Source organism: Haemorhous mexicanus, chromosome 2 (genome assembly GCF_027477595.1).
Source record: "Haemorhous mexicanus isolate bHaeMex1 chromosome 2, bHaeMex1.pri, whole genome shotgun sequence".
Classification (NCBI taxonomy): Eukaryota; Metazoa; Chordata; class Aves; order Passeriformes; family Fringillidae; genus Haemorhous; species Haemorhous mexicanus.
The window spans coordinates 49730184-49748612 of record NC_082342.1 but is presented as its reverse complement, the minus strand read 5'-3'; the positions used below and the strand labels follow the sequence as shown (position 1 = coordinate 49748612).

General features: G+C 34.9%; 1 protein-coding gene across 10 annotated transcripts in view; it reads right to left on the bottom strand.

The window, feature by feature from the left end:
• Positions 1 to 18429, bottom strand: part of SGCG (sarcoglycan gamma) — a 106081-nt gene that overhangs the window by 34290 nt on the left and 53362 nt on the right. For all 10 annotated transcript variants that reach the window (XM_059838748.1, XM_059838747.1, XM_059838749.1 and 7 more), the window contains 2 exons: positions 7207 to 7308; positions 3529 to 3616 (listed from right to left, as the gene is read on the bottom strand). In XM_059838748.1, the coding sequence (XP_059694731.1) occupies positions 3529 to 3616; positions 7207 to 7308 (190 nt within the window). The remainder of the gene's footprint in view (positions 1 to 3528; positions 3617 to 7206; positions 7309 to 18429) is intronic.

Genomic DNA, 18429 nt, shown 5'->3' with positions numbered 1-18429 from the left:
AGATTCACTGATAGCTAAAATTTTTATACTTTAGGAAGTAAACATTCCTACCTTAATCCTCTTTGAATAAATACTCTAAATTCTTGATCAGAGAAAATACTTAATCACCTCAAAAATACTTCAATGAATTTTCAGATTTATCCTTCTGTTAATTGCTCCTATGTTGTATCTTTCTTTCTTATAGCCCAGCTGGACACCAATTAAAGTTGTGCAAATAATCATCTTGCAGACAAAGATCTTCAAGGAATACGTTCTGCCTTTTATCTTAGAGATAAGAAAAAATTTATTTCGACAAAAATGGGATTTTTAATGAAAGACTTCTGGGAAAAATGAGGAAAAGCTAAATGATTTTACAGTGTCAGTAAGTTTATGAAACTGGCTTCAGGGTTTTCCCTGTGAAAACAAGATCAAATTCTTCTTAGAGTCGTCATGCTTCCTTTAGCACTGATTTCTTCCTCCTATGCCTCTTATGAAAAAATACCATCACTTGAAAAGAAATATTAAAATGCTGATAAGAAACCCCTACATGATTTGACTTTGGGAAGCGGTAGTTTTCTAAATGGCAATTACCAGTGCTAAAGCAATGTATGAGGTAGTGACACTGATCTGTTTCCTCAGAATGTTGTTCCAGTCTGAAGAAAGAGATAGCACAAATACTCTCATTGTAACAGCTGTTCAGATTAATGTTATAGACATGAAAATAGTCTGTAAGCAGAACTTTGACTGTAATTCTGTTTTCACACTGCATAAGCTATTTTGACTTTCACCATATTCCCATGCTTTCTGAGTGAAGCTGATTTCATGCTTAACAATGCAGAACAGCTTCATAATCCAACTATCTAAATAAATTCCTACAAGATTTAGACTCTTTAAACTGAAACCCTGACCTAAGCTACTGATGTTACTATTCCTTGGCGTAAAAAATTGAACTAGGACAAGGATCAGCAATCCATTCTACTGGAATCTGCTCTCACAAACCTTTCATGACTTTGGAAACCCTCTTTTTTCTTTTTTTTTAAAAAGTTTTAATTTTTTTTCTTAAATTTTCTCCTGAAAAAGACATATTTCAAGGAGAATTTAGGATCTTCTGTACGTTAAAACCTCCTAACATAATACTTTAAAGACAGATATCTTAAAAATCTGGTCCTGCTTTTCAGCAGAGACAGTTGTAAACATGCTGCTCTTCACTGACTTTTTATCCATGACTGGAACAGAACTGCAAAAGCTGACTGTATTATTTTCATCTGCTGATAAGCTGTACATAGAAGCTTATGTTTACTTGGGTAAAACATCATTTACTGTCTGATACCAACGTTGCTCTTAATGATTTCATAATTGACTATATAGTCTAAATGTTTCTTTTATACAAAACATTTATCACCAATCATTATTGAAAAAGTTTGACAAGTTTTTTGCACTAAGTTGATTTATTATTGCTCAGGATATAAAATCAAAAGTGCTTCACTGCTCTTTTATTCTAGGATTGAATAAGGCTTTGAAGTGGTTAAGAACAGAAATCTTGGAAATCATAATTAGCACCATTGTGGATTACCAAAGAAAGTTCTAGATATTTCAGTTTTGAAAGTCGATAAGCAAGCCGTAACAATGGCACTTGAATCATATTCATGATCTTAAGGAGAGGAGCTATTCTAATGAAAATATTTACTATCTGTTCTGTACACATTGTTGCCTTGCATATAAGCAACTCTCTCCACAATTTTTTTAATTCCCTATGACTATCAAGCCTGTACATTCCCAGAACTATGCTTTGCTTAGATTCCTTCCTTGCTGTCTGTTGGCCAACATCCTTCTGAGTACCATTTCTCCTGGAAATATTAACAAAGCAATCACTTCCCTTAAATAAAATCTTAATTCTTTTTATGCCTTGTTTAGTTCCTGTTATTTATTTGTAAAAAGTAATTAAACAAAATGGTGTTTTTGTCATCCAGGGAGCCACTGAAGTAAAAAAAAAAAGAGAAAAGAACGTAATTGGGGTTTTTTTCACAACTCCTTCAAGAGGTATTGCATGCAGATGAACTGAGAGACATGTAGAAGCTTTAAAGCCAGAGCAGTCATGTTGGAATTTGCTCACATTTTATGTCTTTTTTGTATATCTGTGATTCAAGAAGGAATGCATAATATGTGCCTATTATCTTCATAGGGGGTATTTCACAGAAACTCAAGTAAAGATTTGTTTCACATCTCTTGTGTGAATTACTTCTGTTGAAGACTGAGTATTTAAATTATTCTTAGTAACTTATTAAATTCTTTTAACAGTTCATTTGAATCACAAATTCCATGAGTTAAAAGGTATTTTTGTTACAATCTTGTGAGAGATGCTATATTATATTGTCATCTCTGGAACAATTCCAAGCTTATCTATAGGACTCCTTCACAATTGCAACTAGCCTATTTACAAGAGGACTAGAGTTTAAAGACATAATTCCAGCATATTGGCAATTGTGGAAGATATTAACTGTTTAGAAAAGGCTTGTGCATATAAAGTGAGTAAGCCACACACCTATTTATCACACTCCTTTTGATAAATATTTAGAAGCACTTTCTTAAGACAAGACATGCAGATCTTTATGATTGACAGAATTAAAAAAGGGGACTGTGAAAACATTTAAAGACTGAAGTGTGATTAATTGTATAATTATACATTTTTAAGGGGAATAACAGGCTCCTCTATATATTTTTCTTCCTTTTGTTTGAAAACAGTGAAGCTTGCAAAACATTATATGAATTGAAATGGTAATCCTTCAAACAGGAGTTGTCGCAGAAGTTACACAGTCTCAACAGCATTGGAAATTTGCTCATCAATGCTCTGCTGGATCCCAATTTAGTAAACTACTTAAACATATCAGGTTAGGCTACAGTTAAATGAGCAGGAATTTATGCTTTGCTGCCTGAGGACCTTGTAAGACATGCGTAATAACTTGCTACATTTTTCTCCAATGTCAAATACAGGTTGAAAATAGTAACAAAGCTAAGAAAAATTTTGTCATAGCTCACACCTATTGTTGCCATTAGTGCCTTAAAAATATGATTTAAAGAGAAAAGTCAGGTTATTTTTGCTGCCAAGATCTCCCACTTATATCTGTCTAGATCTATTGATTTCATTCAGTAAACTGATGTATTTTACTGCTACCATAGACAGTAAAAGATATAAATGCCTGAGTTTTGAACTTGAATTTTTTTTGGGATGCCTGCTTAAACGTATTTTCTCAGAAACTGATTTGCAACTATAAATAGATATTTACAAAAGGAAAAAGGGTAACTTTTGCAGAGACCTTTCTTGCATAACTCTGCAATAAAGAACTGCTTCAAATATTAAAAGAATTATTGCTTAACTGAGAAACTGAAAATAAACTACTGCTTTTTACTAAGTGGCAGGTGGACTATTCAAATATGACCATGATAGTAATAAATAATCATGTGTTTAGTGCTTTATACTCTCAATCCCCACACAAATATTCATTACAATGTTTCCAAAGCAGTGGACAAGGAATAATCACTCAGACTTACCCACATTTAATCTGCCTGTGACTTCCCCATTTGAATTGCGAGCATTCACAGTCACATTGTGAGTAGACTGGAGAAGCAGTGATGAGTCCTGAAGAACAGAGAAAGAAAAAAAGTATGTTGGACAGTACAATTAGAATTGTGAACCATTTTCAAGATTTAGTCTAGTGCTGGTATCAACTCAGTCACTGAAAGGTTTTTGCAGCTACAAAACAGATCTCATCAAATAATGTGGGCAGATATTTCTGATTACTACAACTACATCAGATTTAAAGTGAGAAAAATAATTAAATGGAGTACTTCAGGTGAACAAAACCTGCGTTACTGGACCAATGAACATGGCTGCTAACATTTTATCTTTTGGAAAAAATGCTTTAGTACTAGTTTTAGTACCTGTCAGTACATAATTGAGACTCCGAGAAGACAGCCATTTAATTGAGTGTGAGCACTCCACTTTGAGAATTCCTACCATTGTACTAACTTGGTGAGAAACATGCATGTGCATTCTGCTTCCTCAACGGTGCATGCAGTCTGTAGGCTGGGGCCTAATTTTGGTCTCTGGCACTGACTCTCCAGGCAAGGAAGCTGTAACAGTGAGTGATGGAGAGAGTAGCAGGCTCACTACATCAATGCTGACTTTAACAGATGACAGTACAGGTGATTTTCAGGGTAATCATAGTGGCCACTGTCTTTATTTGACATTAAGTATCAGAAAATTATCTGGGTACACAAATCTTATCACTCATTTGGATCAGCAAACTGTAAATACACTGGTAGACTTCAAAAAAAGGGGAGGAAGTTTTCTGCACTACAGGGGCTTTCATACTAAAGCACACTTTGTCTCTGAAGGACAAGAACCCAGTAAGTGATAAGAAGTGCCTACGCAGATCTCAGCTCCCAAAGCATCAGGGAATACATGATATGAAAAGAGTACCATCAAGCTGCCTGCTTGTGACCTCAATGGAGATACCCATTCCTAAATAAATGAGTTTCCAACTACTGGAATATTATTAAAAGATCAGCCTCTTTCCCAGATATGGCTTCTAGTTATTTTTCTGGACTCACCAGAGACTATGTAGTACCTTGAAGGCCTAACCCCTGAAAATAACCCCAAGGCATGTTTTCATCTCAATTTAATGCTTAGAGTATGAGACAACCTGAGAGTTTTAAACACTTTTTATGTGACGAATTTTACTACAATTACTTAGTAACAAAACCACAAACCTGATTAAAAAGTAATGAGATAGAAGTAACACACAATTTGGACTCAAACTTATACATTTTTTAAAGAAAACAAACACTATCTTACAAGTAGGTAGAAAGGCTCTTTCAAAATAAGTTATTGAGAAAAAGAAATTAATCACACTTTATAAATTATATTGGTAAAACAGAAAAGCTCACAGAATTAACACAAATAATGGAAAGTCTAAGGAAAAAAGCAAGCCATGTGTTAGAATGAACATTAATGGTAGTAAGTTAGTATGAAAAGGAGGGCCAACAAAGATTGGGCATTGGGTAAATATAGCACATTTAAGTAAGTCTGCTAAAAGACCCACAAAGCTGGGCATCTTTTATTACATTTATTTGATTGCCACTCTTTGATTTAAGAAATAATTTAGTATTTTGAGACATCACATAAAAGTGTGAATAAAGTGTAGTCTAGACCTGCTGCTGCCACACATGTGGTTTTGACTAATTAAAATCTAGTAACATATTTAAATATGCTCATCTTTTATCTTTCCATGAAGATGTTTTAGCAACGGTGCAATGGTCTTGCCCACAGCTCTGCATTGGACTCATAATGAAGGCATAAACTTGTAAAAGGCTCCAGAGACGACGCACAGAAAGTAGATTTTCTGCTACATGTTTTCTTAGCACTTTGGAGACCTCATTAGGTGAGAAAATCTGTTAGGAGACTGCAAGGAGAAAACTATTAAGGCAAGGGAGAAAGCTGCATTGAAAGCTGAGAGGGGCCCAGTTCTCCAAGACAAACTTAGAAAAAGAAAGCTTAACAAATAAGTAATGTTACGAGAATAAACACATAAATGGCAACTCAGGAGACCAAGCTGCAGGCAATTAAGCCTTTAGAGAGTTCAAATATTTAAAAAATGCAAGGATACAAACAGAAAAACCTCTGATGAATTATCAGTAGGCAGAGAGAAGCAGCAGCCTGAAGGCTCTAATTAATGCACGCTACTAATGATGATGATGGATCATTGGGCAGCTAAGCTTATATTAGATGCTGCCACACCTCTTTTTCCTATATTGTACTAAATGTATTAAGAGCTGAAAGGAATATTAAGAGAGCACAAATGGTAGCTTCACATTGCATAACAATCCTTGGAACTAGAGGGAGTTCTTAAACATTAGCTGTGGTGGTCTTAAAAAGTTACATGTCTTACTGGATAAAAATCCTCAAGGGAAATTCACCAAAGCACATAAATAGTTTTCTCACTGTCTGAGAGGCAGAAAAGTATACAGCATAAGAAGCTGAATGGAAATACAGATACAGTAATGGAATTTCACTGTCTTAATTAAGAGCTGTTCCTGAAACTGGAAATACTTAGAGAAAAGTAAAGCTCAGTATAAGTAAAATATGTTGGCATTGCTTAAATTTTAGTAATCAAGCATGTTAACAACCTCATTCTGATAAATTTCTTTACATTTTCTCTTGCTATAGCAATATATATACACAAACCTTTTTCCTAGGTTCAGAAGACTCACATGCCTGGCTGTTTCTTCTCAATTACATGTTTGAAGACATGAAAAAGCCTTATTGGCTTTTGTTGTCACTGAATAGTTATTCAATGAAATGTCCCATTGGTTGATGGTATTATTTACAAAGCATAAAACTTTATTTCGTGAGATGTTGGACTATGAACAATAGTTCTGAAAAATATTTATTTTATTGGCCAGAAGCAGACATCTCCATACAAAAAATTCACTGGAATAAGTTTCAGAGTCCCCCTGGATAATTAAAATCCAAATCAGATGCTCTCTTTCCTTCTTCTAAACCCACAACTTCCGCACCTTTCCCTTTCTCAGTGACATTTTAAAGATAACAATTTTGATAAATATTTGAACAAGTTTGGTATTCCTATTTTACCTCACTAGTAATAACAACAACAAACTTTACAGTCTAGGTGAACTATATTAAATACTAAGTCTTTCCATTTAGACTCGTAAATTTTATATGCATAAATATATAAACACACCAGACATTTCATAGCATTGTCCTTGAAGTGAAAAAAAGCTATATATTTTAGAGAAATCGTAACCTTTCCATTGGGATCCACTAATTTTAGAGATATTGAAACTATTCTGCAGTGGATAAATAAACAGAACAAGCAGCTTCCTTGGGAAGCCTATATTAAAAAATAATCTCAGTAAAAATACTGAAAACCTTTTTATACACTCCTCAAGTTTTAGCATTACTTACATACGATAACAATTATAATTCCTGTTTGAGCTGCTTATTACATGCCTAAGAGATAAATGTTAATTCAGACAAAGCATTATAACACTGACCTTGTAAAGCATGCAAAAATATGTGTATGTACAGATATACATGAACATACATATATATATGTTTGGTTTTTTTCTTGCATGAAATCAGGCAAAGTTCAATTATTCAGAAGTGCATTCATTTTATTCAGCAGTTTTGCAAGATTACCCACTTACCACTCTCGAATGGATTTCTTTGGCATAAAGAGGGAATAAGAATTCCGATTCCCCTTCCAGTCGAAGCCCTTCTTTCGTAACACGCAGGTGTCCCATCCCAGTCTGAGGAGAAGATGTGAGAATTATGCACAATTTACTCTTGTCGCTGTATTTATTTTGTGTTCTTTTCATAAATTAAACATTTTCAGAACTGCCTGCCTCAAGTCTACTGATAAATATACAAAGAGTAATGCATTTAAAATTTTGAGAATACCTTATTTTTTTCCCAGGAGCAATTTTCTGTGAGAAATTGCAGGTTTCATGAAGTTATTAAACTTGGTTTGTTGTTTGGTTCGTTTTGTGGGGGGGGAAGAGGGTGTGGAGTGGAAATACAGTTTTATAGTCATTAAATTAAAAAGAAGTGCATTTGTATTGGCTGCGCTGAAACAGCTTTTGTACTTGCCTTCTAAAAATGTAATGAACAATAAACTTTTACATATGAGTACTCACATAAAAAAACTCACATTAACATCTCAGGGTTCATTGTATCAATAATGTAAGCCTACAGAACAGACAAAGAGGGATTTTTATTTGCTTTCATTTTCATCAATAACTTCTTTTTAATTACGTTTTAATTCATCGGCTTAGTTTTCTCTCCTTCAATTGTTGGTCAAGGCTCTCTATCTCAATATCATACACCTTTTTCTCTCTCACCTGCTTCTCAGCTTTCTCATCCTTCCTTCCTCAGTCCCTCCTGCTTTCAGCCCAATTATTCTTTCCAGCTGATATCTCTGTTCTTTCTTTCTTTTTACCTTCTTTCATCATTATCATAGAATTGATAATGTGAAAAATGAGTGAGGAATTAAGTAAGTACATCTGAGGGTTTGCAGGCTTCAGCTGCAAGGTATTTCACAGGTATTCAGCTAATTTGTAAAGGATTCACCAATTCCCTGACATAAAGTGACAGAAGATTTACCAAAAAAACCCCAACAAACCCAAAAAACCAGCTGTCCAGTTAGGCCACATGAGAATATTTCAAGAAAACTGCTGCAAACTACAAGGAACAGAAGGAAGGGCTAAATAAAAAACAGTAAACTCAAAAAAGTATTTTCACTCTTAAACAGTTTTCAGGTAGTTTTCCATGTAAGCAGAAGAGATAACAGGCCACCAATTACACATCAATAAATTGTTCATCAAATGAATTATGCTTGCCACTGAGAAAAGTTATAATTGAAGAGATGGTAATTGCTTTCAAATATATGTTCTGACTATTCAGATTATATATGTGTATATATATATATATATATATACATATATATAAAAATAACATATCAAACCAACCTTCAATGAAAAATCATAGCTATTTTTTTAGCAGGCCTGAATGGAGACAAAGAGAGAAACAAGTTTTGCTTAAATTCCATAGGGTAAGAAATGTTCATTCACTTCACTGGAGAGTACAACCACAATTCCTCCTCAGCAAGATTTGCTTCAGGAAAGAGGCTTTTAGAAAAGCTATTTATGGAATCTGTTTTTCAGGATCAAATATTTTACTGTTTTGAAATATATAATGCACTGACTTCTCTCAGTGAAAACAGATACAGTTTCCAAATTCTACACCACTGCAAAGCTTTTAAAGTATATAGTGATACATCCCATAAGGCAAAACTAAAATATCTATCATGAGCTTTTATAACGACGATTCCTAGCTAGCACTGACTGATTTAAAAATATGTTTTTCTAGCAAAGACTATGGACAGTTTTTTTTAATTTGCAACACTCCAACATTATAGACACTTAAGTTTTAAGGAAAACACTTGAAAAATCTGATGTGAAATATCAGGATATTCTAAAGATATACCACTAAAAAGTATCTCCTCTTTTATTAACCAAATTTAGGGTCTGATGATTTGCTCTGAGCTCATACCTTTTCCCATCAGGTGAAAGCAGTTTATGTTAGCTATCAGGTTTAAACAGTTTTTATATTTTTATGGAATAAAATAAATAAAAAACTAAATAAGAAGCTGAATAACTAAAAAGAACTAAATAAGTATATTTTAGAATAAGTACAAAAAAATGACATTGACAAATCTGAAATTTAAGAAGGCAGAGGAAGAACTAGCAATTAATTCTTGCTCTGAAGCAGACTGGAGAAAATTAACAAACTCCTAGGTGGCAATCTCTGTCTTGCCTTTGGCAGGAAAAAATTTTTAGTAGAAACAGAATAAAAATTATGTGGAAAAAAATGATGCAATTTACTCAGCACACTCTTTCTAATGGATTCAGGTTTCCCAGCAATAATTATTGTGAAAATGCTATATAGACAAAGAAATGTCTTTGACAAAAAGAATAGTATGTCACATGACAAAACTCAGCACTTTCAACTTATCTAGAAGTTCCTATTTTTTCAGTAAATCCAGTCATATCCCTCAGGATTACTTTGTATAAGTATGTCCTCCAGTATGCCATATTTTCTTATATCAGATATTTAATTTAAGCATTGACACAAAGCTCACATCCTCACATATTTGCCTAACAGCCTTATTATCCATTCTCATTGACCACTTGGGAAGCGCAAACCCAGGGAAATTTAGATTTGGGTTATGTGCATAAATGACTATCTGTGAGGGTTAACATAAACTTTGTAACATGCATACAAACAATAAAACTGTGGATTTTATATAATGATCCTCACTTCTATTACCTTTGTGACTGCAAACAATTATTATGTTCTTAGCACTACGATATTTGAGCATCTTAAGATTGTAAAAATACTGAATTATGCAGTACAGCGAGATAGGAGAATTCTATTATATCCCTTTTATAACTGGCAAATTGAAGTTACATGGAATATAAAATAGAGGGATTTAGAGTAAACAACCACCCCAATGCACTGAGATCCAATGCTAAGTTCTGTGAAAAGGCAGAGCATAATATTTACACATAATGTTCTCTCAACAACCACTCTGCTTCTTACATTACCAATTGCTTTTTACTGAGTATTGCACCTTCGTCAGTGATGAACAAACGTGATGCCTTCTGTTTCAAGGATTTGATTCTGCTCCTATTCAAATAACTGAATAAAATTATTTCTACTGATTTGAGGAAAGGGACCCAATACCTATTAGTTAGACGTGGACTTTGATGCAGTTGTGCAACAAGCTATATTGCTTAGGGTGGGGGGAAAGAAACCTGCTTCATTAAAGACAGGAAATGTATGGCAAGTCTGGATTCTGGTTATCCTGGTGCTGGTGACTGTCACTGCTTGAGTTTGCTGGCCCTGAGCTGTAACACGCTGTTGTACATACAGATATAGCTGAGACTCACATTTTGTAATTACTCAAAGCCCTCAGCGAGGCAGGGACGCAGCTGTACAGCAGGGAAGGATGTAATGGCATCTCTGTAGACAGCAATCAGGTTTTATTGCTGCAAGGAGTTGACTAGCGTGGAAACTGCTGGCAGCTGCCAAACTCTTGTGTACCAAAGATGCAACTTAGCATTAGTGTTCACGCAGGTGTGACCAGTTTTCATTTTGGAACTGCTTGACTTATTCTAACTGCAGCAACAGGATGTCTTCAACTATAGTTGAAACATTTTTCATAATTTGGAAATGATCCCAAGCAGGTAGGTAAGTGCTTGGAGAAAAAGAGACAAAGCCTTCTACCACAAAAATTCGATCTCTGAATCCTCATAAAAGCTCATCAAAAGACTACTTGATTGAGAAGTCCTAGTCTAAAAGACATTTGACATCTAGCTTTTCAGTGAATTATCCACATAGGGATACTCCAAACCAGCTGAAATGAATTGCCACCATGGCACAATTCTAGGTAAGATGCACTGCGTTGTGGAACATCTGGATAGGAGGACCATCTTGGGAGTGTAATCATTCTCTTAGACTCTAAATACAGACTCCAGACTACTGGGAGTAGAAAACAAGCAGATGCAGCTCTAGGGCTCTTGCATTCACAGTGAGTTGCTCTCAGGTAGCTGAGCCTCATGCTGCCTATGGCATATGGAAACAAAAGAGCATCAAGTGATTTCTGCGGGATTTATAGACAGGCATTTATATGGGATTTATATGTAGGCATGTGGCCCTTAGAAATGAGCATGAGGCACAGGGAACATTCATTCAATTTAAAAATGAGTATTTCTATTTACTTAAATTTGATCAATAACTATAGTTTTTATTTTCCTACCAACACTGAAACTGATACACACTGGCTCACTGTATTTGGTCAACCACTCTCCATATCGTATGTCATACCATATCACATCATATCATCACTGTCTCTGTACCTTCTCAGCATTAGACTCAAATGCAGTCCTCAGGCTCCTCTGCATAAGAGGAATTGAACATCTCCTCTGTGTATCAGTTAAGAGCTGCAAGGCAAGATGTGTATTTTCTCCTTTTGAGGGGAGATCAAATACCGGAAAGACAGGCTGACCCATACGTTAGCACAGTTACACCAAAAAAATTCCCAACATTAGTTTGAGCAGTATTCAATTCATATCAAGTAGCTTCTGTCTCAGGAATTAAAAACATGTTTGATTTGCAGTATCTGCTCCCTGAATATTCAACTTTTTCATATATTAAGAGTCCACACATGCTGTGGTGGCTGAATGAAATCAGTAATGATATTAACTTCAGAGTAGAAAGGATTCAGCATTTCCACTCAGTTAAATCCTCTTCTTTCTTGTAGGATCCTTACATCCTCCTTCCAGGCCAGATCAGGGAAAGACCTTGGCAAGTTCAGACCAAGAGATCACTTGCTGTGCCCCAAAGCTAGTTAAATTAATGGCTTTATAGATCCAGCTTGCACCACAGTACTTCTTGCAGCAATTACTATTTAGAGAACTTGCTTTGCAAACAAGAGTGTACTGTTTCATTGAGATAATAGGACTGTGGGTAGAGATTGTTAAAGAGCAATCAGCAAAACAGGATTGGTAATGAATCTGATGAAACTCTCTGTTTGACTTACAATATCAATTTTGGAGCTAAGTACGTGCTTTGTATAATAACATTACTGATGCCTCATCTCATTTTCAGTTGCAAGGACTCTATTTGCTGGGCTCAAACAGAGGTTATCTGACTCATCTGCTTAGATGACAGTGGAGTAATTTCAAAGACATTGGTCAAATCAGAGCCCTTGGCAACAGCAAGCACTCTTGGTATAGAAGTTAGTCTCACCTGGCTTAGGGCTGGATACAAACCAAAACAGCATTTGTGGACAAGAGTGAAAAGTGGGTAGTTAATATTAAGAGATTTAGAAAAGTAGATGGCCACTTTGAATTCAACAGATTTGTATGAAAACTGCTATGAATTGCACAAATTATCAAACCACTAATGTTTGCTTATCTTTATAACACTTCTTTTATAAAATAGGATTCATATTTAAGATGCCTATTTTCAAGATATTTTCAGGTACTCTTTTATCTTTGTCCTGATATACAGAATAACAGATTTCCTTACTTAAAGTATTAATTAAAACAGGTGTTACTCAAGAGGAAAGAATATATTCTCCAAACGGATTCAGTTTTAGTTTCATTTCCTTCTTCAGCAAAGACCAAATTCTTTGGTTCTGTACTGAACAGATATTAAAAAAATGTCATTATATCTGGCATTACATCTACTGTGTTAGAAAAACTGACTATGAAGAAATAGACTTCTACTCCCACTGCTACGTGTATTTATTCAGGAATTAGGTTTCTATATATTAGGTAATTAATTTTATTATATTAACATTTGTAATTATGCTACTTAGCTTAAGAAATGGAATTAAATATTTTCCTTTGATTTGCAAAGGTTGTCAAAGGGTTTTCTTAAATCCACTTCTTAAACTTGCATGTACACTCCAATCTCACTGTACTCAGATTTTTTGTAACTCTTTATTAATATTATAAATTTTTCCAGCAGTAAACTTAAGTGTTTCTCCACAACCGTTTACATACCCGTGATTTGATTCATAATATAATTCAGAATAATCACATGCTTTAAGAAAATATATTTAAACGAACATATGTATCACTACTGAAAAGTCTTTCTTTGGCAACAGCTTTCTGCAGTAAGAATCTCAGTATCTTTCTGTTCAATTATTATTCTTTGCATAAAATATTTAAATATTTGTCTGATAGAGACAATGGGAATGACTTTAGCCTGATTGGAGGCAAATTGTATTTAACTTAACAGAAAGGTTATAAAATACAGGTGTTTAGGATTATTCAGAATAGAAACTATGGCTTGATCATATTCCGACATGAAAACTTGGATGAAAATTTATGAAAAATTCAATAATTTATTTTATTGAAATATTAAGGTAATGCAACATTCTCAAAATGGCAACGAATTCCATGGAGGATCCACTGTTAATCACAAAATGCATGGAAAGGCTGTACAAGTTCACTAATGTATGTCTTTGGTGAAGGAGATCACTTGCTGTAAGTGTTCTTTACTGTACCTTTTCATTGCTGTCTGCTCTGGTTTTAGGTGCTCCAAATGGTTGAGCATCTCCAATTTAACAAGGTATGCTATGACACAGTCTATTAAGTCTCACTGTCAGAAAGTATTAACTGATTTTCAGTTAAAATTTTGCTTTCTTAATTCATCACATTCCTAGTTTCTGTATTTCCTTAAGTAATTCCCTCCATTTTCAGTGCCTGAGTTTACCAAGTGCTTGAATAGTTGTTTACACAAGTCTTTTATTAAAAAATCAGTTTTTTTATTTCAAAGTACATATTCTATTTATAGATTTAGAGCAGCACCAGCATCAGCCAACTAATATGTATATATAGTAAGATTATAAATAGTTTGCTTTTCAACATGTCTTATTAAATGAACTATCAACAAATTACTATTGCCTTACAGAAAACTTTTAAAAATAATAATAAAAAAAATTTTAATGCTTTTCCTATAATAATTTTTAATGGGAACCCCAGAAGGGTGCTATTTCTGTGATAAAAGTTTCTGGGAATGGCTACATGGGTAGAGTACTCCCTAATTAAAAGCAGGCCAAAAGAAGAAAACACCTGTCAATAATATCTAGAAAACCCTGTATGTTTTTGTACAACTGTGGCAATTACCCTACTTATTCCAGTGCCATAAATTTATGTGCATAACGGAGAAAGTAAAAGTCCACAATCTATCTTAAATGTGCAGAAACCCTCCCAGTTCTCATTGCCTTTGTCTCTATGTCCAGCTGAGGTTCAGGCACAAGAGCAGGCCAAACATTTATCCTGTTCTTAGGGAGAACCAAGCTTAGGATATGCTTTGTTGGACTGGACATTGGACACTGATTGACTTGGCCCTCCACAGACCAAGTTACTCCCTGTCATGATAAGGTGACCTGGGGGTTATTATAAATCTTAATATTAGGACTTGACTTTCTTCTTGTTAGACCTAAACCCAAGAAAGGTATGGATGGCAGGTATGGATGGCTTGAGATTGAGCTCTCAGTTTGCATTTGAATTATGCTTGATTAGCAGTGCATCTAAAGCTATAAAGACCTGTCTACTTCTCTTACACTGTGCTTAAATTTTTTGTCAGAGGAAACTCCACACTGAAGAAAGGCAACTAGTTATCCTGGTAAACACTGTAGTTGCATTACTATCTGTCCTTATCAAAACGAAATACAGTGCAATTTCCTTTCTTAGTCCAGGAGATCATGATAGCTGGGGCATCTGCTAAAATCCATGGAAAACATGGGTGTCTCCATCAGAGGCCAAAAACATTTAGAAATAATCTTTGGCACACAACTGTTCCTGGTGTTATGATAATGTGGCAAAACCTAAATAATATAATAACTAAATTAATGAAGGGTTTCTGAAAAAGATTTGCTAGAACATCAGGAATGGTAATCACCTGATCAGGTGCATTTTTCACACCTGAGTTTTAGAGACCTCGCATGACAATCCTGGCCTAGAGCTAGTGTGACCTCCAGCCTGAGCCTTGGAAGTTTTGAATGGTACCCCCACACTGATATAACCTGCTAATTCAGTGAGCAAGCATTCTGTCACCTCCTCCAAGTCCTTGATTAAGTTTTTGCAAAGGACAAGAGCCAGGAAAAGACAACTACAATGCTTATTACTGCCCTCCATACAGACCACAACACATTAGCATCTACCTTCTGAGCCCAACTACCCAGGCAGTTTACTTTTTATACTTACCTGCTTGTCCACTCATCATGGCTGTAATATCCTAACTAGGGTACAGGAATATTGTGGGACAGAGTCATAAGCCCTGCTGAAGTTAAGGTAAATGATATTTTGTGTCCTATCATCAGCTATAATTCCAGACATTTTATCATAAAATGGCAATCAGATTGCTCAGGCATCATTCACTCTTGGTAAACCCATGGCCCCTTTTTCTAAAGACAAGTGCAACACTTGCATTCCCCCAACCACCAAGGATCTCCCCAGTCTCCAAAATCTTTCAAACACTGTAGAGGGTGACTCTGCAGGAGAATCAGTTCTCTCTGCACCAATGGATGCACACCATCTTTTTGCCATTTGCACTTTGTAATTCTCAACTGAAGCTGAGCTTTGCCATTCCTGACGCAGAAAGCCTGACACATTTCCCGGACCAGACATTGTTCACAGATTTCTTCTTTGTAGCATTTATCTGCTTCCAACTCTTCTATACTACTTTTTCACTGAAGCTCCATTACAAGTAACCTGGCCAGCTAAGCCAGGATATTTATCTAATTAAGTATCAGGACTGATCTTTCCTACATTTGGAGGATACAGTCCTTAAACTTGATCAAGCTTTTCTGGGTAACTCTACCCTTCAGATCTGGTTCCCATGGGATCCTGTGAGTAGCAGATCCAGCTGTGTGCCACCTTTAATTGTCCTCTTCAGAAGTTGTTGCTGACACCCTCTAGAACTCTTCACTACTTCCATCCTGCCACACTTGTCTTATAGCAGATATCACAAACATGGAAGGTCCTCTCTTTCAGACCTAATAGATCCTTCAGAATTGTCCACTGGACTTCTGACATCCTTGCAGCCTTAAACCCCTTAAGATTCTTAGTTTTCTAAACTCTTAAAACTAGCAGTCCCCTTTAGTGCTCAGAAAATCTCATTATGTTAAAAACAGAATCTGAAATTTCCATTACATGCAAAATGTGATATGTTGTCCAGGGGGAAAAACCCAACCCTTTTTCAAACTGATTTTTGTGCAAAAATAATGGTATTTTAAAAATTACTCTATTTCACCATATTCACCAAACTCAAGGCATAATTATTTGAATGTCTTCTCTGAAACTGCTGAATATAATGAATTCACAGGTTTCTTTGCTTATTCCCACACAGCTGATACCTTTGAATGAATGTGCACAATTTGGAGATGCCCATATGTTTTTTAATTGGGCAGCATGAGAAAAGGGATATATTTTCTGTTCAGGTTGTTCTCTTTTAGTCTAGCTTTTATGAACTAAAATGAAGTGAAATGAAATGAAACAATGAAATCCTGTTCCATTTAATCATCTACATTTGATGCCAAAGCCCTCTCAAACAATAGAACTTAGAAAAGTTTCTGTCTTTCATCATTCCAAATTCATAAAAGGAGATCAAACTCTATTCATCTTGCAGCATATTTATGTCTGGTTCATGTTCTCCTTTATCAGCTTAGCTTTTTTGCCAGTATTTATCACACTGTCTGGTTTTATGGGGGTTAAGGCAGGACATGTGTGCATAGATTAATTCAATGCTTCAAGCTCTGTTCATAATTTCATTATTATTTTAATCTGGATCTTTGAATAGACATAGCATGTGATTTTTGTATACTGAAAGTTATTACTTAATGGAAGAGTCAAGGATGCTTTATAGAAAAAGAGAACACTTTTTATACAACTAAAGAAACTTTGATGTCTAAATAACCAGTTTGTCAGCTCTGAGTGGGCTTATGAAAGGGCTGTGCTATAGAATCATGTCAATCAATCACTAAAGCACCAACACCCCTATTATTGAAAAACTGTTTTCCTTATAAAATTATATACTGCAGTCATATTATGCTTGAAGTTTTACTTCAGCATAAACTCTCTTCAGGACTCTACTATAAAAATGTATTTAAAAATGTTCGCAACATTTTTTTCTAAGTATGTTTATCAGCCTTAGTGAGAATACAACTTGTTGTATTATTTTACAGAGAAAAAAAGCTGTTAATAACTTATTAGCTATCAATATTTAAATATTGTTAAAAGTGATATTTTTAAGAGTGATCTTAAAGACTTTTTTTAAAACTAGGACCAAATGCTGTTAAAGTATGAGCTAAAAATACAATAGTTATTATGAATATTAAACATAGTCCTATAATCTCTACACAGTATACCTAGAATTCATTTAATAAATATAAGTGTTATCACAGTTGACAGATTAATATTTGGTAAATAACTGATGATTGCATATAGGATAATATTTCACAATTACTTTTAAACTCTTCCCAAACATGGGAATTCTTAATTGGATAAGTGTAATATACATCAATCAACTCATTTCCTAAACAGCAAATACTTCTCAAGCTTGGAACTCATGAATCATAATTCTGACACTATACTGATACTTCTCTTTTCAAACAGCAACAAAATACTTGGAGAAATAAATGCTTAATTCCATCACGAAAGGGGTTTTATGATATCATTGGTAATTTCTTATAACTGTTACACTAATTCTTCTTAATTGATGTTTCCTTTGACACAGGAAAGAACTATGATGCTTCAATTATATGCTTCCAGACTTTGAACATGCACTAAACATCCTTCTTAGACTCAGTGGCTAGCAGTGCTTCTCAGCGATTCTCTGGGTGAGATTTCTAGTATCCTCATAGTTACTTTTTGTCTTGAGAGATGTAGTCTATTAAAACAACACTCAGTACAAGAAGTTCTCTCCTCTTAACAACATCACATTCACTTTTGCTGAGGATTGTCACATACATGTGCATTTTGCACAACAGTATTTACAGCTGATATTTATCTGAATTTCAGTACTTCCCTAAAATTATTCCAAATTTATAAAGGCATTACAGTTAAGTCACTATCCAACTGGGCATGTCAGGCATACAGATTCTTTAACCCAGAATTAGGAAATTCCTTGTAATTGTGGCATTCACAGCCCTTTCATTCTGTGGAAGGATGTAAACCTGCACTGCTAGACCTGTTACTCCACTGCTCTTACTGCAAAAGCAGAAGGACACTGTCCCTCAGCAGATCAAGGCTTTTGGTACCTTCAACACAGGAGATGGGCATTCCTATAAGTAG